The sequence below is a fragment of the Nicotiana tomentosiformis genome, chromosome 10 (genome assembly GCF_000390325.3).
Source record: "Nicotiana tomentosiformis chromosome 10, ASM39032v3, whole genome shotgun sequence".
Classification (NCBI taxonomy): Eukaryota; Viridiplantae; Streptophyta; class Magnoliopsida; order Solanales; family Solanaceae; genus Nicotiana; species Nicotiana tomentosiformis.
In genome coordinates, this window is record NC_090821.1 from 50,675,617 (window position 1) to 50,700,965 (window position 25,349).

Here is a 25,349-nt window from a genome sequence, read left to right on the forward strand (position 1 = left end):
CATAAGGCCAGGATTTCCTTGCTATTTCCCTTGCGACGCGAGGCTGCCGCGAGATTGGTCTCACTATAACCCTCGTTGGGCGAGCTCTATAGAGCGCTGAAGACTGGGCAACGTAAGATGGAAAGCACGCTGGACAACAGGCGATGCAAGTTGTACTGCAAGGTGAAATGTTTGCGACGCAAGGTTTGCTTCCAGGTGCGCTGTGCATTGAACTGGGTGTCGCGAGGTACGCAACGTTGTTTGGAGCGTATGCATGTAATTTTTATTTCGTTTCGTGAACAACTCCAAGCGCCATAATTTCCATCATGCTCCATTACCTGTTAGTGCATAAAACAAACGAAAATTTATAGTTAAGCTAAAATAAACTAAGAATTGGGTTGTCTCCCAACGAGCGCCTGATTTAACATCGCGGCACGACGCATGAGATCAAAGTTAAGGTTCACTCAACAATTGAGGCACCTTCAAATAAATCACCGATACAACTTTTTCCTCATCCATACCAAGGTAATGTTTCAACCTTTGCCCATTAACTCTAAACCTGTTCGTTCCATCCTCAGATTCAATTTCTACAGCTCCACTTGAGAGTACTTGCACCACTATAAATGGTCCCGACCATCTAGATTCCAGCTTGCCCGGAAATAGTTTCAATCTTGAATTATACAACAACACGACATCTCCGGGTTTGAAAATCCTCTCTTGAATATGCTTGTCGTGTATGATCTTCATCCTTTCCTTGTACAACCTGGTGCTTTCAAAAGCATGGTAACGGAACTCGTCGAGTTCATGAAGTTCTGTGACTCTACTTGTACCAGCGGCCTCCATGTCAAGATTTAATTGCTTTAATGCCCAGAAAGCTCTGCTCTAGCTCCACCGGTAAGTGACACACCTTTTCGAACACCAATCTGTATGGTGACATACCAATCGGAGTTTTGAATACAGTGCGGTAGGCTCATACTGCATCATCCAATTTTTTTGCCCAATCAGTCCGAGTCGCATTTACAGTTTTGGTTAAAACACTCTTGATTTCTCTATTTGACACCTCAACTTGTCCACTTGTTTGTAGGTGATACGGAGTGGCAACCTTATGGCGCACGCCATATTTTTCCAGCAACTTTGCGAAGGCTCGATTACAGAAGTGAGTTCCTCCATCACTGATGATCGCCCTTGGAGTTCCAAATCGGGTGGAGATATTCTTTCTTAGAAAATCAATAACTCCCTTTGCATCATTTGTTGGGAGTACTACAGCTTCTACCCATTTCGAGACATAGTCCACTATTACGAGTATATACTTGTTGTTGTATGAGTTGACAAATGATCCCATAAAGTTGATTCCCCACACATCAAATACTTTTACTTCTTAGATTGGGTTCATGGGCATCTTATGTCGACGGGAAATATTCCTTGTCCTTTGACACTCATCACAGCTTTTTACCCAAAAATGTGCATCTTTAAACAATGTCGGCCAATAGAAGCCCGAATCCAAAACTTTAGCAGTTGTACTTACTCCTCCGAAATGACCTCCATAAGGCAAAGCATGACATGCCTGCAAAATAGAAGCTTGATCTATCTCGAGAATATATCTCCGTATCATGTTATCAATAAAAATTCGAAACAAATATGGTTCATCCCAGAAATATATGCGACAATTACAAAAAAACTTTTTCTTCTGCACAGAAGACAATTCATAGGGAACAATACCGCTTGCCAGGTAGTTTGCAATGTCTGCATACCATGGAGCTTCCTCAAGGCTCGTGGCTAACAGTTGTTCATCTGGGAAAGTCTCCATGATATCTTCCACCTCAACCTTCGTTTCAGCTCCTTTAAGCCTGGACAAGTGATCGGCAACTTGGTTTTTCGTTCCTTTCCGATCATGAATTTCTAAGTCAAACTCTTGTAGCAGTAGAACCCATCGAATCAGGCGCGACTTTGCTTCCTTTTTATCAATTAGGTACCTGAGAGCAGCATGGTCAGTATAAACAATTACCTTCGAAGTAGGACCGGAATTTGTCAAATACGAACACCACTGCTAGCATCTCTTTTTCTGTCACTGTGTAATTCAGTTGAGAGCCATTCAATGTTCTACTTGCATAGTAGATTGGATGCATGATTTTATCTTTTCTCTATCCAAGTACTACTCCTACGGCATGGTCACTTGCATCACACATCAGCTCAAATGGTTGCTCCCAGTCGGGTGCAACTATGATAGGTGCATACACTAGCCTCTTTTTTAATCCTTCGAAATCTACCCTGCAGTCATCAGAAAAATACAAAAGGGTGATTTTTTCAAGCAATTTACACAAAGGGTTAGCAATCTTGAAAAAATCTTTTATGAACCGCCTGTAAAAACCGGCGTGTCCAAGGAAACTTCTTATTGCCTTGACGGTAGTGGGTGGTGGCAGCTTCTCTATTACATCAATCTTAGCACGGTCCACCTCAATACTCTTACTTGACACCCGGTGTCCTAAGACTATACCTTCATGTACCATAAAATGGTATTTTTCCCAGTTCAGCACCAGATTAGTCTCCATACATCTCCGCAACACTCTTTTCAGATTTCTAAGGCAATCATCAAAAGAATTTCCAACCACTGAGAAATCATCCATGAAAACCTCCATTATATCCTCTACCATATCTATGAAGATGGCCATCATGCACCTTTGGAATATAGTAGGTGCATTGCATAGGCCAAACAGCATTCTCCGAAAAGCGTAAATGCCATATGGACAGGTGAATGACGGTTTCTCTATATCCTCCGGGGCAATAGATATCTGGTTGTACCCCAAGTATCTATCCAAGAAGCAAAAATGGGACCTCTCTGCCAAACTAGCTAGCATCTGATCAATGAACGGCAAGGGAAAATGATCTTTTCGGGTGGCCTTGTTCGATCTATAGTCCATGCAAATTCGACATCCCGTGACTATTCTTGTTGAGATTAATTCATTGTTCTAATTTTTCACAATAGTCATCCCACCTTTCTTTGGCACACACTGAACTGGGCTAACCCAGTTGCTATCTGAGATGGGAAAAATAATTACTGCATCTAACCACTTGATAACTTCCTTCTTTACAACTTCCTTCATGTTAGGGTGCAACCTTCTTTGATGTTTTCTGGAAGGTTTGTGCCCATCTTCCAGTAGAATTTTATGCATGCAGAAGGCCGGGCTGATACCCTTAATGTTTGCAATGGTCCAACCAATTGCATTCTTGCACTCTTTCAACACCTGAAAAAGTTATTCTACATGCACATCTAACAAACCAGATGAGATAATAACAGGTAAAGTCGAATTAGGTCCCAAGAAAGTATACCTGAGGTGAGATGGTAGCGGTTTCAGCTCCAATTGTGGTGGTGTTTCGATCGATGGCTTGGATGGAGGGATCTTTCTTTCTTCTGAGTGTAAAGGCACGAACTCGAGCTCTCTTTTCCAGTACCCTTGCCCTTGAAGATCCAACATCCATTCCGCAAGTCCTCACCATTTACTTCTTCTAAGTTCATAAGGAAGGCTGTTAGAGGGTCTTTTGCATTAAGTGCCTCATCTTCTTCCTCTATGATTACATCCACCGTGTCTAACAAAGAGCAATTTGCAAATTCACTGGGTCGCCGCATAGACCTTTGCACATTAAATATTATTTCTTCATTATTCAGCCTCATTTTCAGCTCCCCCATTTCACAATCAATCAGAGCTCTCCCCTATGGCTAAGAACGGCCTTCCTAAAATTATGGAAATCTCCTCATCTACCTTGCAGTCCAAAATGACAAAATCTGTTGGAAACACGAAATTTCCAACTTTCACAAGTACATCGTCAAGTATACCTGATGGTCTTTTCATCGTCCGGTCAGCTAGCTGCAGTAACATGGATGTGGGCCGTGCTCTTCCAATGCCTAACTTTTTATAGATAGACAATGGCATCAGATTTATACTTGCTCCCAAATCACACAATGCTTTGGCAAATGCATAGCTACCTATGGTGCATGGAATTGTGAAGCTTCCAGGGTCAGATAACTTCTCAGCTATAGGTCTTGACATAACAACACTACAAGTTTTTGTCAACGTGACAGTTTCCAAGTCTTGGAAGTCGAACTTACGAGACATCAAGTCCTTCATCATTTTTGCATAACCGGACATCTCCCTCACAACATCAATTAGAGGAATGTTTACCTTAATTTACTTCAGCATTTCCATGAATTTTTTTTACTGTTCATCCTTCTGATATTTGGCCAACCTCTGTGGGAAGGGTGCCAGAGGTTGCTTCTTTGCTGTAGCTTGAGTTAGATCCTGCTCAGGCACTTTTTCTAATGCCTTCTCCTGCACTTTCTCAGTCTCCTCCGCATCCTCTTTTTCCTTGTTTATTTCCTTATGGGTTGGTTGCACTCTTACTTTTGTTAGCTCAGTTGACTCATCTAACTCAATTGGCACTGTCACAAGTGTTTCAAATGACCGGCTCTCACGAGCAATTTCTTGCTCTAAATCAAGATCTCTACCATTTCTTAGGATCACCACCATAAGCTGATTCGGGCCTTGCTCCTACGGATTGACATTTGTGTCTGCAGGTAAAGTCCCTTGGGGGCGATTATTCAGAGCCATAGATATTTGGCCTAATTGAATCTCAATACCTTTTATCGCTGACTCATGTGCTTCCACCTTCTCTTGCATTTTTCCATTAGACCCAATCAGTTGCTGCAACATTCCTTTAATTTCAGACAACCCATCATCTTGCTTCACTAGCTGTTGTTGCTGAGGTTGTTGATAAGCTAGTTGTTGATTATGCTGACTGTGCCCCTGTTGCCTTTGGTAAGGTACTACTTGACCATGTGTTCGCATAGCTCCGGGATTGTTGGTGTTATTGTATTGTTGATGTGCTGGTCTATATTGCTGATTTTGCTACCCCAAATTCTGACCACCTTGCCTCTGGCCTCCATAGTTGCCCACATAGTTCATGTTCTCTTGATAGTTCTGGTTGTCACTTTTACCACTCCATGAACACACGTATGGTTGGTTAATGCATGGTGTACATAATCCCTCATTAGTCGTGTCAACTATGTATACCTGCTTCTGGACTGATTCATCAATCTTCTTGGTGAGGATACTCATTTGTGTCATCAGAGTAGCCATATTCTCGGCTATGGAATTGTTTGGGTCCAATGCTACTGAGTGAACTATAGGGGTGATTGTAGTGTCTCTTGTCATCTAGCCTGAGTTTTGAGCCATTTTATCTAGTAGGACTTTACATTCTCTAAATGACTTGCTCAAAATGCTCCACCTGCTGAAGCATCAACATTGGCCTTCAAATTATCCGCCAATCCCATGTAAAACCGTTGTCCCAACATCTGATCTGGAATTCCATGATGTGGATACTTAACCAGCATACCTTTGAATCTCTCCCACGTTTCTTGTAATGTTTCAGCTGGTTTCTGCCTGAAGCTCAATATTTCATCAACTTGCTTGGCGGTCATATTTGGTGGGTAAAACTTGTTCAAAAACTGTTTGACTAATTCCTCCCAAGTGGTAATGGAATTTATGGGGAGCGAATTAAGCTAAGTCTGGGCTTCCCCTGTCACTGAGAATGGAAACAACAACAGTCTTATTGCTTCCGGTGTCACATTCGTTTGCCTTTGCGTGACACAAATTGACAGAAAATTTTTCAGATGCTGTTGTGGATCTTCAATGTAAGACCTGGAGAACAGTCCCTTGTTTTGCAGCAAATGTAGTATGTTGTTTGTGATTTGAAATGACTCCGCTTGTATCTGAGGGACTACAATTATAGTTGCCAAATTTTCAGCAGTGGGTTGTGCCCAATCATACAAAGTTGCTTCTGGCACAAGAGGTGCCACACCCTGATTGTTCGGGTCATTCACATTGTTTCGATTGTTTTGATTATCCAAAGCGTCACCCATGTTTGGTTCAATTTGTTCTCTTGGGTGATGATGTTGTTTGTCTTTCTTGTTTGCACGATTTAATGCCTTGAAAGTTTTCTCAGGATCCGGTAATGCTTCAAACAATTCACCAGTTCTTGAAGAGCTTCTAGGCATAGACCTATAACACACAAGACCACAAAAGTTAGAATTTCAATGTAATGAATAAAAATGGATAAAATTGACTAAACTAAGAATCTTACAAATTCTTATAGCTGTAATTAGTTGTTGCCTCCCCGGCAACGGCGCCAAAATTTGATCACGCCCAATTATGTCTTATAAAAAGGACTGAGCGGTCGTTGCAAATATAATTTGGTTTACAAGTCCGGAATCGAATCCCACAGGAAAATAACGTGTGAATTATAACTAATAGTTTTGCACGAATTCAAGTAATCAACTTTCAGAAATATTATATAACAATTTGAGAGTTTACTAACTAAGATCAAAGTAATTAAAAATGCAGTAATTTATAACTAACAAGGCAAATATTGTAGACAAGATTTGAAAAAGTCTAAGGTTATGATTCCCCTATTGTCGGAATCTTCCCCGCTACGTTTCCTATAAATTCGCTTAAATAGTTTCTACCAATCGTGAGCACCTTGAGTGTCGTAGCTCTCTTTCGAGTAACTACTACAATTTACTAGACGTATTCTCTCGAACTACGCTAGCTGGCACTAATTTACCGCTCACGACGATCGCACCAAGGTTTCGTTATCTCTAATCCTGCCTTTAAACCCTCTATATCGATCTATCAACTACGTTAGGAGTGATGTTGTTCAAAAACTACCTAAATGTGCACTCTCTCTCGATCAATATACACAATAAATAGGCACAGTTAATTGAGAGCTCTTCAATTAACAACAATGAAAATATAGTTGAACAAGTACAGAAAAATCAAAGACAGATCTATATTAAACGCAGTAAAGAATCATCCTCCAATAGGTTCCATCAAACCTTAGATAAGAGAGTTTAGCTACTCATAAATACAACAACAATCAACATAATGTTTAAAGACATAAAACTACAAAGTAAAGAGATAAAGGAAGGGAAAACGCGTTTGATTCTTGCTCCACAGTGCTTGGCAGCCTATTTCTTCTTCAAAATCATGTCCAACCCTAGAATAACTCATTTAGGGAGTATTTATGTCAATCCCCCGGTCCAATTTCGGGTTTGGGTCTTTTAACTCGCGACTTTTAATTACCGTGCTATAAACCTCGTGAAGCCTGGTCTATAGCGCGGTCTAAACCTCGTTGGGCGAGCTCTGTAGCGCGGTCTAAACCTTGCTGGGCGAGCTCTGTAGCACGGTATAAACCTTGCTAGGCGAGCTCTGTAGCGCGGTCTAAACCTTGCTAAGCCTGGTCTATAGCACGGTTTGGATACTTGATGCTTTTGTGCTCTTTTCTTGTATTTTTGTCCTCTTTTTGTGCAATTTTCACTTGATGATTCTTTCCGATGTTCTTACACATAAAACAACACAATTTAGCTCAAATAGCGCACAATAACTCATTAGACCAACAAAATATAGGGTGAGTAATGTGCTAAAAGTATTGCATTTTTGCATAACATCAGTTAGTATTAGTATTGATTTGAACTTTGTTTGAGTTACTACTTTTATGCATTATAAAATTTATTTACCATTCAAGAATGTTAAGTCTAAACTTGAAATAATACGTTAAAAGATAAAACTGAGAAAAAGTTTAAGAAATATTTATAAATTACATTACAATAAATATTTATATGTATATAATACTTTTAAGAATTATATAAATGTACTATCAGGTTGGTTTGGTTTCGGTTTGACTTTTTTTAGTTAAAACCAAACCAAATCAATTATGGTGGAGTTTTATTTTTCAATACCAAACCACATCGTATTTTTTTTCCGATTTGACTCGGATTATCGATTTGGTGCGGTTTATCAGTTTTCTTTTATCACTCCTACTTGCAACGATTTAAACTTACCATTTTTCAAAGTGAAAGAGAGAGGAAAAAAATAGCCGTATACACTTCGTGATTCCATTGAGCGCATCAGCATATGTGTGTAATTAACTTCTTCCAAAAGCTACATACAAAGAAGGAACCTATGTCAATTAATTGTAATAACCATATCAGTGGTGATAATTTCAAAGAATGAAGCATATAACCATATCAGTGGTGATAATTTCAAAAAATGAAGCATGATGATATTGATATGCCCTACTTCTAGTTCAGAATTTATACATTATGCACAAGTAGATAACGGCAAAATATACGAAGCAAGCACGAAGAAGAAAATAGGGTGAAAGATGGGTTGGGAAGATGAACAGTGTGCAAATATTGTGACTAATTAACCCCACTACATGACTTAATATAGTTTGGAGGATATTGTTTTCATTCATTTATAGTATGAGAGAAATGAAAGGAAGAGTTACACCTTTTTATATCAAATGAATTTACTCTCCTTTAATTAAGTAATGCACCATTTCGTACCATGGAATGACAGCCCCTTTAATTGAGTAACGCACCGTTCCTTTAACAATTGAACCGTTACGAAATGCCGATGGCCTTTAATTGAGTGGTGCATCGTGTCATATTGAGTGGTTTTGTTCTATTTATACGAGGAAAAAATAGGGAGAAAAGACCCAAAAAAAAAAAAAAAAGATAAATAGGTTTATTGGCTAAAGAGAGGTGTCAAGTCACCTTTTCCATTGCCTCCTTTATATATATACACAGTGGCGGACCCAGAATTTTGCGCAAACAGATTCAGTCAAAAACGAAGGTGTCTAATAGCATAAGTGGTGACTTGGTGTCGGGTATGACAAGTAGGGTTTGATCATTTTATTATATTTTTTGCTCTTAATACAATATCAAAATGAAATCATTTTAAAGTTGGTATTCTTTAATTTTAACAAAAATAAAAATATTTTATGAAGATATAAAAAAATTTATTTATCTCTATTCTAAGAAATTTATCTATTTAATTTAACAAATTTTACTTCAAAAAATTTAATTTAACAAATATTTATTAACTCCAAGATATTTAAATAAATCTTTTTTTTCTTGTTAGTAATAAGAAGTTATTTGCAGAGAAAAAAGAAAAGAAATAGAAGTCAATGAAATAGTAAAATGACAAAGGAGAGAACATAAGTGTAATAAATTTGAAGGATGATGTTTAATTTGAAATAAAGATGGTCTTGCCCTTCAGTTGCACACACTCCATCCAAGTACTGATTAAAAAATAAATTGGGAAACGCCCCAAAATGGATTCGATCCTACCATCTCTCTCACACTTTGAACCCGCTCGACCACCTCTATTGGGGGCATGTTTGTGTTAAAGCGGGTTCAAACGTTTTTTTATAGTAGTAATGTTCCTCCATTAAACGTAATATATCAATATACGCAGTATAATTTTTCGACGAAGCGGGTTCAACTGAACCCCCTTGACACCATATGGGTCTTGGGTATATATATATATATATATATATATATATATATATATATATATATATATATATATATATATAGAGAGAGAGAGAGAGAGAGAGAGAGAGAAGAGAGGGGGAGATATTTCGAAGAAAGGTGTTCATCTCCCATTAGTTCCACCCATGTTTAGAGGAAGATCCTCAGAATTTTACTCTAGCATGTTTGGAAAGCCACCTAGGAATTGAATTTGAGCGTAATTGGGTGTAATTTGTCTAGCCAGATGGTCAGCATGGAATTGGGTGAAATTGGAGATGTGTAATTACACTCTTCAATTCTCAAGGGGGAGATGACAATTGGTGGTAATTACACTGTGTAATTACAAGGTTAGTTTTTAATTTCTTTTCTTTTTATTTTTATTTTAATTTATTTTCTTTATAACTTTTTTTATTATTATTTTAATTTATTTTTTTATTTTTTTATTTTATTTTAAATTTATTTTTTTATTTTAAAATTTATTTTCTTTGTACATTATTTATCTACCTTTACTTCTTGTGATTCCATGTAATTGCTCGTATATTTTATTTCTTATTTATTTTATTTTCTTCATTTTGCGTAACTGCGTTATATTCTAATTTTTGAAACTACACCTCCTAATATTAGAAGTAATGAGTCATTAACAAACATGGCATATAATGAGTGATGTTATTAAAGTAGAATTTTTTTGTTGAATGAGGTTGTAAACTTATTATGTTTCCCAATCTTAAGTTGTATTGGAACTTATTTTTATTATGTTGGAATTTGACATATGTTAAAAGTATTATTGTTTTGTGAAATTTTGAAATTGTATTATATTTATGATTTTAATTTACTTGTTTTAGCAGTATTGGCTTGTTATTTCACATTGCATATTTTTAAATTTTTAATTAAAATTTATACATTTGTATAATGTTATATTTATAAATATTAATTTATTTTATCAAACATGTATTCATGATGTTCTTATAAAACGTATGTTTTTAGTTTTTATAATTAATTAAATTAAATATTATTAATTTTAAAAATATATATCAATTATTTTTACACTATTAGTTATAAATATATGATTACTAATTAGTGTATATTCAAGAAAAAATATGCATCTTAAATACCAAATCTAATATCATCTTCTATATATTATTAAAAGTAAAAATAAAAAAATAATAAAAGGCTCCACATTAACCTAAGTGGTAGCCTAGAAAAAAGTCATGTGGCATAATTAGTTAATAATTAGTTATTTAGTTAATAATTAATTATTGAAAATTAACAAAGAAATTAACTACCTAAAATTAACTACTGAAGCATAGGTGATGGTTGGTTTAGGTTAGTTAATTTCTTTATTTCTTTTATTTTTAAATCATTTTCGTTTTTCTTTTTTGAAATAGAAAATATATTTATTCATTAAAATTCAGACAATATTATTGAGAAAATTATAATAAAATTAAAATAAAAAATATTTAAGAGTAATAAAATATATATATTCTATTATATTACAAAAAGAAAGTAGCAGACAAAAATATTAAACAAGTAATATGCTAATAATTTCTATTAACAATATAATTATACTAAACATTGGATAATATAATAAAAAAATACAGAACAAAAAGTTATTCGATGACTATATAAGTCCCTTTAAAATAATAGATATTTTATTCATTCTTTGTTTTTTAAATCATTTTCGTCTTTCTTTTTTATAACAAAACATGTATTTATTCATTAAAATTTAGACAATATTATTGAGAACAATAGAAATAAAAAAAATATTTCAAGAGTAATAACATATATATGTTCTATTGTATTACAAAGAGAAAGCAACAAACAAAGATATTAAACAGAGTAATATACCAAAGTAATATACTAATAAAAATATTTTTATTAACAATGAAACTATACTAAATATTGGATAATATAATAAAAAAATACATAACAAAAAAGTTATTCAATGACTATATAAGTCCCTTTAATTTAATAGAGATTTTATTATTGGGTTTATCGTATTGACAAATAAGGTGACAATTAAAATTTATTAAAGCAATACGATCTAATATGTTCAAACAAGTCTGATCACAATTTAATTTAATTAATATTTTTTTAATATTGATCGCGCATCGCGTGGGTACGACTACTAGTTTATACTTAAAGAAAATTATTTATATGCATATATTTATTATATTAGCTTTTAAGTTTTAATAATTACTTCATTTAAAATTTAATTTAATTGTGTAATTATATTTGTGCAACCAAACCGCACACTTGTAATTACACTGTGATTACGTTATGACAAACAAACAAGTCGTCATAATTACGTTGTGTAAGTACTACCCTAGTAATTACTCCAATTCCAATTAGTGGATGGCTTTCCAAAGAGACTAAGGGTTCAGGCTTTAAAGTTCTTATTATTGAACCCGTTATATTTTTAAAATTATGAGTTCATGTTAATCATTTATTATATTTTAGTAGTTTTTTACACATAAATTTATGTCCGCATCCAATATTACGAGTTTATTTAAACCCGATGTCAGAAGGCTAGATCCGCCTCTATCCATGCTTTTTGCAACTCTCGTCTCATGGAACACAAAATTTGTATTACGGCTATACACATCAGTATGAATTAATTACCTCAAGTTCATTAAAAATATGTTGTCTGTTCCTCAGGTTGCACACTGCACACCAAGTCCCAAAATTAAGAAACCACGTCCTATCCTTAAAACTCTAGTCCTTCCGGTCCACTTTAATTAATTTTTTGATTGTTTTCACACATATTAAAGAATTTATTTTTTAGTGTTAATTAACAATAAAATTATCATATTAACCTTAATTTATTCATTAAAAATATAACAAATACTCCGAACCTCTTTACTCCAAGGGCAACTTTGCAAAAAAAAAAAGTTAATTCTTTCTTGATATTTGAAAAAATTAAATTTTATAAACCACAAAATAAATCAAAAAATTAATTAAAGTGGACCGGAATGAGTACTTACTTAAATTCATCTTGTAAGTTTTCATTTAAACTTTTTATTTAATTGATAATCATATAAAGCAGACGATATTTTAGTCATTTGCATCAAACTCAAACTTTCTTCCTGCATGCGCTACCCTAGAAGCACACACTATAACCAGAGGTAAATTTTGAATGGCGGCATATTCAATCAAACAGGTGATGTTCTCTCCGACTACGTATCCCATACTACCCATAAACTGAAAATTCATAACCCCAATTGCTACGAAAATCTCGTTTAATTGGCCTAAGCCTATGCCTGTTTGAACAGTTTCGGTTAACCCTATGCTTCTTTTATTACACTTACCATATGTCTATTAATTTGTTCACTCAGACAAATAAATACTTCATTTTTCTCTAACGAGGAACGAAATTTCAAGATTATTCTTTTTACCAGAAGTATGCCAATAAACCCCATATTAAACTACCATTTTGATCAATCACTCGCCTTCTGCTTTTGTGCACATGATGTATATTTGGTTTTGAAGGATATTGATGTTAACGTGTTTAATTTTTATACTCCCTTCGTTAGTAATATAATTTGAATTGGCACAAAATTTGTGAAAAAAATAAGGACTTTTGAAACTTAATCTTAAATATGTCATAATATTTGTGTGAGTATAAACTTTTGAATCTTGTAACCTTAAATACGCTATAACATTAATTTTTTCTATAATGGTAAAATAAAAAGTATAAATGTAATTAATTCTAAATTTAAAAAAATTTCATTCTTTTTTATATGGACTAAAAATGAAAATGCGTTAGTATCAAATGTAGAAGGGAAGCATGGGGGTTGACTGTTGAGGGACGATAAAAGAGACAAAGAGGATCTGAATAGGTATAAAACAAACTATAGGGGATGGTTATACAATATACAGAAAATTAGAGGAGATCTACGAATTAATTCAGAAACCTCCAAAATCAAACTTGATCGGCGGTGAGAAATACGGAGACACAATCGATCGATTCAATGGATTCTCCATTTTCGCCGGCGATTCTCCTCTTCATCTTCCTTTTAGTTTCTTCTTCTCCAAATCCATCCGTAGGGTTCGACGCGATCTCTACGGAACAAAGAGAAGAAGGCATCGTATCAATAGGACGGAGACATCTGATGAGCTTTAAAGAGACGCCTATTGGTACAAATATCACTTACGATTGTTCTCCGTCTGGTCCTTGTGTTCCTTGTACTTATTCCGAAAAGGTTTTGCTCTTTTTCCTTTTTCAATTTGACAATTTTGATGATTATTTCATTTTCTATTCTAATGCATGTATTGTTTAGTTGCCTGACGCGTGTTTGTTTATAGAGTTATATGATCAACTAGCTCGGAAAGTTTCAATTTTATTCCTCGCGATCAATAGAGTAATTTAAAATTCTTAGTACTTATATAGAGATTATTGCTACAGTTGTGAGTTGTCTGTATTGATGTTCTAAGATGATTAAATATTTAAATGCCAATTTCCTATCTCTGGGCACGGAGTTCAAAAGACTTTTTGAAACTCTAAAACATTCCATAGATATTTCTGTGCTATAAATCATCTCATTAGGGTGAAATGGAAACTTTAAAGTTAAATTGTTTCTAAGTATTGAACAGCGTCATTCTTTTTAGTTTGCCAGCAAAATATTATGTGAGATAGTTAGCTATCAAATTGAAAGTAAATTGGAGCATTTATTGAACTGTATTGGGAGAAGGGGAATGGCAATTGGTTATAGTCTCAAGTAACCAAAAATGAACGAAAGTTTATGTTAAATCAAGGCTTGTTTAGATTAGATTTTTTAGGTTAGATTTGTGAATTGTAATTTTTTCTTCTATGTTCTTTCCTGTAGAATGATGAAAAGTATAGGTGCAGTGAAACTGGATATCGTATCCCATTCAAATGTGTAGAGATCAAAGCTAGTTCAAAGGAAGTGAACAGCAATAAAGGAAAGAAGAATCGATCTGCTCTGGAAGACACTTATGCTGCAGTAAGGCCACATGTGATGAAGCATAATGGACAATCTCTTGCCTCCTCGGTAAGAGAAAGAAATTTGCTCGATGATTCATCCACGTCGAAGAGTGGATCGCATACATATGTGACTTATAGGAGCTGTGTTCTTTCTGTTAACGAAGAGAAGCTGTCAGTACTTGGCTTTGAGGTAAGTACATGCTTTTTCTGCTTTACAAAAATGCCTCGTGGTGAACCATCAAATTTACGTTCTGCAACTGGTGACTTTGGAAGTCTGCATATAGAGTTGTACACTTTTTCTTCCGATGTAGTTGATTCTTTTAGTATTCAGAGTTCATTTTAGTGCTAGCCAAGAGCGAAGCATGAAATAGGATGAATTAAATGATGTGAGAACCATATATGATAATCTTGTTTTGATAATTTTGCCTTGGAAAGCAGTAAGAACTGTGTCATCTTAAACTGCTACAATCTAAAGAAATATGTGAAAACCAAATAAGTGTTCAAGGATGAAAGTTTATTGAAGTATTTACGAAAAAAAAAGAAGGTGCGAGTTAATGAGGTATAGAGAAGTAATAGATACTTTATTTTGTTATGGAAAACCACTCAATTTACTAGGAGGACTTTGAAAGGAAGCAAAGGAGACCTAAGGCATTTCATCTCTAAACGTGAAAAAGTAAAACTAGGTAAAAGCCCGGGTAAGCTAATGGAAGCAGAGGTGCGTATTGCAATTCTGAAACTTCAAAGAAATAGTTAAAGATCTGTATTCATAAAATGGAGAGAATATTATGAGGACTTATTCTCCCTAATTCTTGAAGAGTTCCTCTTGAATTGTCATGTGTAGTCAAGAGATAACTCCAGGTTGAAGTTTTGTTATCTAAGAGATCCTATTATTTTCTGCCTCCAATTCACAGTCATGTCCAGTGTGCCAAGGATCCCTTCTACCTAAGGCCTAAAGCATAAAAGATTATGGTTATTTTAAAATTTTCTTCTGTTGCGAAGGTAAAATTTTATTAATAAAACAACAATAATACCGTTCCGATTATGTACAAGATGCATTCACAAGTTCAATTGTTGTTCACTATTAGATAAAGAGCCAGTGAAGCCTAAGGAGGTGTTTTAACAGATTTCTCAGCACTTCATTAGTTCTATTACGGTGAACCATCAACCGTGAATGTTTTTGGGAACAATGTCTCCAGTTAAAAGATTGTCCTGCCATGATTACTTGCTGTTAGTGTGTCATTCTAACAGTTATCTGTTTCTTAGTTTTTCTCGACTGATCCAGTCATCTAGTTTCGAAAACTTCCTGGATTTCTTTCTCCTGAATGAAATGATACGAACCATTTCCTCGGTGGGTAGAGTTACCACCAGTACTTGTTCTGTGGGAAATAGCAGGTACCTAGTGAAATAGTCCAGGTGCGAGCAAGTTGGCGCAGGCACTATTGCTAACAATAAAAAAAATGATATGAACCATTTTGCAGGCTTGCCTTAGAAGTATTGGCTGCTCGTATAGTGCATGGGGATATTTGAGTTGCGTGGTGTTATTCTTTTTGGACATGGAAATTCTTTAGGCGTAGTCAACCCAATTGGAAGATCTATTCATTCTGTCATGGACCTTAACATGGTATTTGTTACTGCGCCGTTCTGTTTTTATATCCCTCTTCACCAGTGACCAAACTGAAATTCAAAGACTTTCACAGTTAGCTGATGCACACAAAGTTTCAGTATAATCATCCGAAGAACAAGTCTGGGACCCACACAACTTGTTTCTAAGGAAACCCGTTATACCTTGTGGAATAGTTCTCTGAAAAAGCCTCATAGTTTGATTGGAAGAACAAGCTCTTTCTGATTCTGTGAATGTGTTGGAATTAATTGGCATCATCTGATTCTTATTCTGAGTGATTTAATTGGATCTGTATTCTGTAGGTGCTTATGCTGGGCTTGCTGATTGTCAGTGGCTCAACAATATACTTCAGGAAAAGGCGAGCAGCTGCTGCACCTGGCGCTGGACCAGTTAGACTTCCAACTAATTCTCGATTTTGACTAAAAATCTGTAAATTCGTAGCTTAGGGATTCCTTTTTTTTTTTCCGTATCTTTTTTTAATTGTTTGGTCGGAGGTTGCACCTAATTGATTTGCTGTTAAACATGTTTGAATCGGTGTAAAATGTTGTAATTCATTCTACCATTTTATAGTTGGAAGAAAATAGAGATTTCATAGTTCCTCTATATCTGTACTTGTGCCTTTGCAATTCATAAAGTACGAAGAGTAATTCCGGACAGGGTAGAAGGTGATCATATCCTGTTGTACTGTATATTCTTTTGAACCTTTCAAATCACAGGATTCTCTGTTCATGATCTCTTCTTTCGGATGTGCATGGTTGGCGGCAGAATTAAAAAAATATTCAAATTCATCTTTTTTTTTGTCTCTCATATATTTAAGACAAGAATTTTACTTTTGTGGAGAATAGAACAATGTCTTGGCACCTAAATTAACTTTAGCACATTCCTTGTGCTTTGAAGTTCTAAGTATTGCACTTTGCATGTTACTAGAAGTCATAGATAGAGGACATGATTTTGCACCATCATAGTGCAGACCAAAGAGGTACTAATAGAATGTAGACTCTAACACCATGCTTTGGAGCTTTACAAAATTTTCAGATATTTTTCAGTAACTTATTTAATATTGGAAAAAGCGTGTTTAGCTATTTGAAATTTATTATTTACTTGAAAAACGTGTTTACAAACTTTTCAAGCTTTACATTATTTAGAACTCTTGATTAATCTAAAGCTTACACCGTGGGTTATCATAAGAGAGACATCAATCAATTGGGAAGTTCTGACTTTCTCAAGTAACTAAAATGATGTAAAGACCCAAAGATACAAACGCACACCTAAAGCTACTACATCATTTCTTTTAACGACCAACTTCGGACCAAACATAAATCAAAGAAAAAGCTGTTAGTAATAGCAGAACAATTAATTTGATATAACCATCTACCAATTCGGGTGCCAGCAGCCATTGGCAGGGGACTTAGGATAGAAAAGAGAACCTGCTTTCTAGGATAAACTTCAAATACAGACCACAATGTGCCATGTTATTGCTGCTTCTTTTTGAAAAAATATACACAATAAGACACTAAGGCCCTTTGTCAAAACTGTGGTGGATCTCTGGCGCGCATGTTCAAAGCCAGCAGCATAGTAAACTCAAAACAAAAGAATGGCGATGCTAATAATCCTCAAATAACAACTACCTTTATGACACATCTACAGGGATACAATATAGAAGGGCTACAATCAGCTCAAGTATTCGGATCACAAGAAGTAGTCTGGAGTCTTCCTTGTAGTGTCAGGCTCAATTTGCCGTGGAGCTGGGTCAAACTGAAGGAAATTTTGCTCCATATTTTCACCTATTTCTAGAATTGCAGCCATATTACCACACCGGTAACAATAGTTTGGAGCGCTAAATACCGTTACAACATTCTTATCCTGCCAAAAAGCAACCAATATCATGTTAAATAGTACAATTTAATACCTTAAAGACAGATTCACTTAAATGAACAAAAGTGGGAGATTTTTCCCACAGAGGTGGGAAAGAAACTGTTCGGATTATATCCACAGACCTGACACCAATTAAAACCTTCCATGACAAGCTGATGGGCTCTAGATATCAGTGTGAGACCATTGGTGTGGTTGAACTGAGATGCTATATCCTGTCCAAATGTGTAACCAGCCCCTCGGGGTGATATTCCCCACCCACAGCGATCATCTGGATCAGACCACAGGAGATCACACATTGGCCCTTCATGTGGCACCTAACGACCATAAAAAAGAGGCATAAATGATAGGATCAGTAACATTGGCATTAAGATGATAATAATAATCATGAAACATCTGAAACAATCGCAGCCACTAGTGCAAATAGGAAAGGAGCAACTGAAAGATAGTAAAGTGATTCTAGTATTTTGCCTTCTCTAGATCCAAGAAGAACTGGAAAAGTAGATTGCATTAACTGGTGAATGGAATATACTACAAGCCTCTATGTTCCATACATGAAACATTGTCAAACCTATCCAACACCACATTAGAAAAGAAAATGGAACTCTTTCAACTTATGATAATAGAAACACAGAATTCTCTTCCTGCTCAATTCTTGATTAGTTTGGCTCTGCATTTATAATCTTGCTGAAAAAAATGGATCTAACCTACATAAGACAGCCTATTGTGCCATAATGATCAATTTTGTGAGGTAAATAGGTGATTACGTTGATACATGGTGTCAAATAGAGAGTGGAGGAAGTGACAATATAAAGCAAACTAGTTTGACATATCATGAACTTGTAAAAGCTTGAAGAAAACAACTATTATTATACCTCTTGTATACGATCCAGTGCTCGGATGTTATCGAGGGTATCAAGGGATGGTGAGAGTCCTCCATGCAAACAGAATATCTACAAATTTCTCAAAATTAGGCATATAAAACTTGCCAACAGTTCTATTCAAGTAAATTGCCAGCACAGTTAGAGCTCAAACCTGACTCTCTATGAGTGCTGTCAATGGTAGATAATCAAAAAGATCAGTGAAATGCTTCCAAACATTAGCATTTCCATACTTCCTCAAGCATTCATCATAAAACCCATACCTAGCAGGAAAGGAGATCTGTCAATTACTGCAAAAATGACTCTGAACCTGCAGTCATATTTTATGCGGTGAAAAACAAGTAGGGCAGCTGATCAGGAATAGCATAGATGAACCCTCCCTGCAAGACTACCCATAGAAATACTTTATTTAAAAAAAGAAAAACTGCATACAGATATCTTCACTGATGAGTAAACATACTTAAATATCTATCTAATGGTTCGAGAGCAAAGTTGTTGAAGTGAACCTAGTGCACTGCAGAGCGCTCTAAAGCACAAGGTATGTAATCTCCAAGTGTGACTCAAGTTATCAACGCTAATCTTTGGTTAAAACATAACTCAAGACATGCGCAAGAAGACACTTTCTGAAGATCCTTATTAAAAAAAAAAAAAAAGACACTTTCTAAAGATCCAGCAACTTAACATTCAAGCTTCTAATATGACATCATTGTCCAACTACTCAGTTATGATTACTGAGTTTGTCCATGCAAAGAGTTTCATGACTTTTTGAGAGCAGGTGGGGGTGGTATACAACTATACATGAAGGTCAGAGTGTTCTCAACCAAAATCTTCACAAAGACCATGTAAACGATTTTGCATAAATTAGTAAAAGCACTTGCCATGACAAATTATAACAGTTCTCAGACCCACACCCACTGATATCATATATTTTTTGAAATTCTTGGGACTACTACATATTGTGACTGTGAGTAACAAAATTATGGTCTCATTCGATAAGTAGAGGAACATAAAATCATATTTATCCTCATTACAACTTCAAGATGAGAAGGAAACAACTGCTGGAACATCCATCTTCATTGTCCCAGATTTCTCATTAATGCACAACTTCAAAAACTAACAACAAACCCAGTGTAATCGCACAAGTGGAGTATAGGGAGGATAATGCGTACGTAGACCTTACCTCTACCATGTGAAGGTCGGGAGGCTACTTCGGATAGACCCTATCCTTGCACATAAAAGAATAATGCGATAGAAAATTATCTTCGCTTGAATTTAGAAGGTATTTTGACACAGATGGAGTCAACAAATTAATGGGATGAGTTATGCATATACTCATTTTATGGCGAAAATCATATTTTATTTAGTACACTATTAAATCATTTGTTCACTTTATTATTTGCACATGACTTACATATTTTTAAATATTTATTTAAAATTCACATTCAAATTTAAAAATCTTATCAATTAATAAATTGTTAGGAATAATTTATTTATTTATTTGAAAAAGAATGTATATTTGAAAGATAGGATTCTAAGATCCTATTTATCCTTATCCAATAATAATATATCTACCTAGATAATCATACAAAAAATTAACTTAAAAAGGAGCAATTAAAAATTGGAGATCAAACTTATTTGTCTACATACAACTCTTTTTCCTTCCTTATGTATTGCTTATTTGATGAAATCTTATAGCTTTCAATTGGATCTTGGGTTATAAATATTGATATTATATTCTTACTTAACTAAATTTTAAGAGTACTATTTATATACGTATATAAATCAGATCAATATAATTAAATTTCATATATTATCATTAGTAGGTAAAAATCATCAAACTTTCCTCAGGTGTTTTCAATAGGTATAAAGTTCTAATACCTGACCTCCATGGAAAGAGGGTGAAGAAATGGAAAGAAGAGTTGCATTGAGTAGGCTGAACAGAAGCATCACATTCAATTACACACGCATTGCTTTTGTGCAATAGGAGAAGACATAAATCAAGAAAGGACATTTGAGCCATAAAAGCGAAAATTTCAGGCTGCTACCCTCACTGGCTCACGCAAACCCAAGGAGAGAGAAGCAAAGAGGAGATTAAACTAACCACTAGCATAAAGTCGAATAACATAATCCACCAAACTGGACAAATTTTGAAAGAAAAAGTGGCATGTACGAACATCCTAGGCCAGTGAAAACACTAAGTGTAAGAAACACATAAAAGTATCATGCACCAAGCAGCATAAATGAAACAATCACCAAATATAAAGAGATGGAAATTCTTCTACATACTTAGGCAGCATTGCATATTAAGTTCTTCTAAATTCTTTTTTTTTTGATGAAGTAAGAGAATTTCATTAAAGGCATCAAGAAGATGCATAGCAAAAGAGGGTACAAGTAAATAGAGTGTGTGTGCTCATAAACATAACAAAAAGAAACCTATGTTAAAACTAAGGGGCAGACACAGTCCAAAAAATGATCACAACTAGATACAAGTGCCTAATTAAGCCAAGTAAAAAGGTTAAATAAACATTTAGCTTTAAGAGCATGATTTGGAGTTGATATTCCATCAAAACATCTGCTATTCCTTCCGGTCCATATACACCAGAAAATAGAAGCGGGGACCAAAAGCCAAGTTTTAAAATTCTTTTAATCGGAGAAATAGCAGTTTAGATAGATTAAGAAATATAAGAGCAATGCAGAAACCTTTTTTAATTTTATAAAAGCATCGCATAAACATAAAATTCTCACTGCCATACATAAACCAGATCATTTAAGAAATGACAAAGAATAATCCTTGAATATCACCTGTTGAGAAAGAGATATCTTCAAAAAACCTCATTTACGCACTTTAATGATGAATAAATATTAAGGACTCACACTTGAGTGATCTGACGGCTTTCGTGGTTTCCCCTAAGAATTGTGATTCTATCTCTGTAACGGACCTTCAGAGCAACCAATAGCGTGACAGTCTCAACGGAATAGTATCCACGGTCTGCATTTGTTAGGCAATTATTAATGACAAACAATGAATGCTAATGTACTCAACCAACAAGGAAACTGATACTACTAGTTAACACTTAACATACAGAGAAGTAAACTGAAAAGATAAGAAAAGGAATCCATCAAAGAAACAGTAAAAAGGTAATAAATGTAATCTGTCATTGCAGTTTATGGAATGAGACCTACATAATAAAATCTACCTTAGATGAAAACAATATTAGAAAGACAAAAGAAACCCTCAAAAGCCTTTATCTACCATCATGTCATAAGGAAAACATGTGAGTCATTTAAAATGGAAGACAGTTACTAATTTTATGGAACCCGCTGACAGAACACTTCCTTTTTGGTAGAGCTATATACGGAAAACAAACAATGATGAGTAGGGAAAAGTCTACACCACTCAAGTGCCCACTCGGCATCTGTGCACCAAATTTTTGACATGCGTAGGAAGAAGAAGCTTTCTGTATGGGGAGAACTTCTTTTAAGAAAAGAACATATTTAGAAAGCAAAAAAAAAATCCATGACATGTAATTACTTGTAGCATCTCTGTCCGCAATGTATGACTCAGGCACAAAATCCAGCACCGAAAACCGGATGCTTCCCACTCATACTAAGAGTAAGCTTGTGAAATGACAAGATCAGTATGTCTGACAGTTGTCAAGTCATCGTATTTGTAAGATAAAGTGAAACCATAACTCCAAACCAATTTTGGTCACTCGTCCGCCCCAGAAGCTTGGTCTAGTGATAAGAGAACAACAATGATGTGCGCATGTCACAGATGTAAACCTCGTTGCAGATAAAAACGTGGTATTTATGTGGAGAAGGGTAGAGGGACATGCCCATTATCCATCGAGATTTGAACCGTGCGCCACTGACCCTCAAAAATTTCTCTATTAAAAAAAAATTGGTCACTCGTCTCATTGGATGGCCAAATTATTTTGTTCCTTAATCAGCATCCTGCAACTCTAAGGAGGATGTTTCCACATGTACGTTTTACCAATTTGTCATCTTTGGCACCAAGAAATTACCAAATGAAGTTCTCCCACGTCTGGCTCCAAAATATTATATCAGTTACTTTGTCATATTCCAACCACCAAGCACACTAGAAATCCACATCACAACAACACTTCATCATTCTCGAGTATAAACAATGATTAAATCAAAATAAAGCTTGCCATTGTTCGACACATCATAGTGACACTGCCAATAAATGAACGGCAAATCATATATCATCCTTATCAAGAATGATTGAGAAATAAAATCTCGAATAACGGCAAACTACAAAACAACCGCCATAAAGTTGCTACTTCACGGCATCCTTACATTCGGCAGAACCACCCACACACAACGATTGGAGCTAAAAGTTACACTTCACATTCTACTTGGTACACAAAACAGCACAACCTCTATCATCCTTCAAGTGCTGCTCACATTAGCAGTATCATTCTTACTTATTTTGTTTTTGGTTTCCCATCCGGTGTCTGGTATCCGCTTTCGGACTAACAATCCGGTTTCGTGCCACGTAAGGCCCATTAAAGGAGAAAGTACTCACTACTAGGATTTTTCCATACCCAGAGCTCAAACTCAAGACTGTCGGTAGCATTTTATTTCTACTTCCTATTTATGTCCAAAAAAAAATTCATTACACGCAGAGAAAATTAACACAAAAACCAAGATATCATGTGCAAATTTCTAATTTAACAGAATGAATCTACCAAATCCAACCTAGATTTTACATTTTCAATAAAACAGTCCTTAGAATCCACAAATATATAACCTGATTACCAAAACTCACCAACATAATCGCCCATGAAGAGGTAATTAGTATCAGGAGCGTTGCCGCCGATTCGAAAAAGCTCAATGAGATCATAGAACTGTCCGTGAATATCACCGCACACCGTCACCGGACATTTCACCGGTTGCACATTCCATTCCTCCACGAGTATCGCCCTAGCTTGATCGCACAGTATTTTCACCTCCGCCTCTGATAACGGCTTGCACTCCATCAATTGCTCGATCTGCCGATCTACATCCGCGTGCGACGGCATTTTCTTTCGTTAAAACACAAATTTCGTTCTACAATCGCCGATCTAGCTATTTTTCGCCGCTTCAATCGTCAGATCGAAAATCCAACTGCTATAATATTCGCCAATTGAATCGAAAGTTGAGGATTAAAATCAAGCAGAAAAAAGTTATTCGAAATTCAAATTTTCAAAAAGTTGAACCTCGATAAAGTAACTAGGGTTTCAATCTCTGGAACATCTAATGTTTCCGATATTTGTCTCCATTCATGCGAAGCTATTGCGCTGTCTCTCTCTCGCTCTCTCTCCTATGTGAAAATTGCGGCAAAAAATAAAAGGAAAAATATTTTCACTGTCACGAATATAATATATTATATTAGAAACTGCTGTAAATATGTTATCTTTTATTTAGAAACTTATTCGTACGGAATCCGCCGTAAATATATTTATTTATTTAGTATTTTATTGGAAATAAACTTGCTGAAAAAGTTTATTTTTGGGTACTCCGTTATAAATAAATATTATTTCAAGTAAAAGATTATCTATATCTGATACAATGAGCTTATCCTTTCGGTACTCCGTTATGGATAAATATTATCCCGGTAGAAGATTGTCTATATCTTATACAATAGCAGCTTACACAACCACTTGCAGTAGCAGCTTCCTTTCTTCTATAAATAGAGTAGTTTTCAATTCATTATGTACATCACTTTGAAGTTGAATAATATATTAGTTTCTCTATATACTTGTCTTTACTTTACAGTCTTTATTTTATAACACGTTATCAGCACGAGACTCTGCCATCTCGAGCAAATACTTTGAAAGTATGAGAGAATATGGATAATTCTCAAATTATGTTTGGATCAAAGACCAATCATGAAGATATTTGTGTAATTGATAGTAGAGCAACTCATATCATATTCAAAGATCAGAAATACTTTTCTTATTTTCATAAGGAAAAAGTAAATGTTTCAACAATTTCTGGAAATATAAGTTTGATCGAAGGCTCCGGAAGAGCCACTATAGTTTTGTCTAAGGGAACAAAACTTATTATAGACAATGCATTGTTCTCCTCCAAGTCCAGAAGAAACTTGTTGAGTTTTATAGATATCCACCGAAATGGGTATCATGTTGAAACGATACATGAAATGAATGTGGAATATCTTTGTATTACAAAAAATATTTCTAGCCAAAAGTGCATTGTAAAAAAGTTACCAACTTTATCTTCTGATTATACTATTTAAAGATTGGTACAGTTGAAGCACACTCTATCGTAAATCATAAGTTTACTGATTCAAATACTTTTGTGCTTTGGCATGGCCGTTTGGGCCATCCTGGATCAATAATGATAAGACGAATTACTGAAAATTTGAGTGGGCACCCATTAAAGAACCTGAAGATTCTTACAAATGATGAATTTTCGTGTGATGCTTGTTATCAAGGCAAAATGATCACTAGACCATCACCAATGAAGGTTGACATTGAATCTCCTACCTTTTTAGATCGTATACATGGGGATATATGTGGACCTATTCACCCACTAAATGGGTTGTTTAGATATTTTATGGTCTTAATAGATGTATCTTCAAGATGGTCTCATGTGTGCCTACTATCATCTCGCAACATGGCGTTTGCAAAACTAATAACCCAAATAATTCGATTAAGGGCA

At 35.1% G+C, this 25,349-nt stretch overlaps 4 protein-coding genes and 1 non-coding gene across 5 annotated transcripts; 2 read left to right on the plus strand and 3 right to left on the minus strand.

The window, feature by feature from the left end:
• Window positions 1-432: 432 nt before the first annotated feature.
• Window positions 433-822, minus strand: LOC138900152 (uncharacterized). Its single transcript, XM_070186864.1, has one exon. It carries the CDS (start codon window positions 820-822, stop codon window positions 433-435), a length of 390 nt encoding a protein of 129 aa, XP_070042965.1.
• A 2,849-nt stretch (window positions 823-3,671) lies between these two features.
• Window positions 3,672-4,124, minus strand: LOC104097715 (uncharacterized). Its single transcript, XM_009604330.1, has one exon. It carries the CDS (start codon window positions 4,122-4,124, stop codon window positions 3,672-3,674), a length of 453 nt encoding a protein of 150 aa, XP_009602625.1.
• A 1,212-nt stretch (window positions 4,125-5,336) lies between these two features.
• On the plus strand, window positions 5,337-5,443 carry LOC117277096 (small nucleolar RNA R71). The gene has a single exon (XR_004507372.1). It is a non-coding gene; the product is annotated as a small nucleolar RNA R71 (small nucleolar RNA).
• A 7,746-nt stretch (window positions 5,444-13,189) lies between these two features.
• On the plus strand, window positions 13,190-16,512 carry LOC104114993 (uncharacterized). Its single transcript, XM_009625557.4, has 3 exons — window positions 13,190-13,545; window positions 14,170-14,478; window positions 16,212-16,512. The coding sequence occupies exons 1-3, from the start codon at window positions 13,315-13,317 to the stop codon at window positions 16,326-16,328; spliced, it is 657 nt and encodes a 218-aa protein (XP_009623852.1). The 5' UTR covers window positions 13,190-13,314; the 3' UTR covers window positions 16,329-16,512.
• Window positions 16,513-17,323: 811 nt separating this feature from the next.
• Window positions 17,324-24,016, minus strand: LOC104114994 (serine/threonine-protein phosphatase PP2A-2 catalytic subunit). The gene is made up of 7 exons (XM_009625559.4): window positions 23,885-24,016; window positions 23,455-23,795; window positions 21,537-21,651; window positions 18,817-18,925; window positions 18,657-18,734; window positions 17,907-18,098; window positions 17,324-17,772 (listed from the first exon to the last, which is right to left on the minus strand). The coding sequence occupies exons 2-7, from the start codon at window positions 23,705-23,707 to the stop codon at window positions 17,599-17,601; spliced, it is 921 nt and encodes a 306-aa protein (XP_009623854.1). The 5' UTR covers window positions 23,708-23,795; window positions 23,885-24,016; the 3' UTR covers window positions 17,324-17,598.
• Between the last annotated feature and the right edge of the window lie 1,333 nt (window positions 24,017-25,349).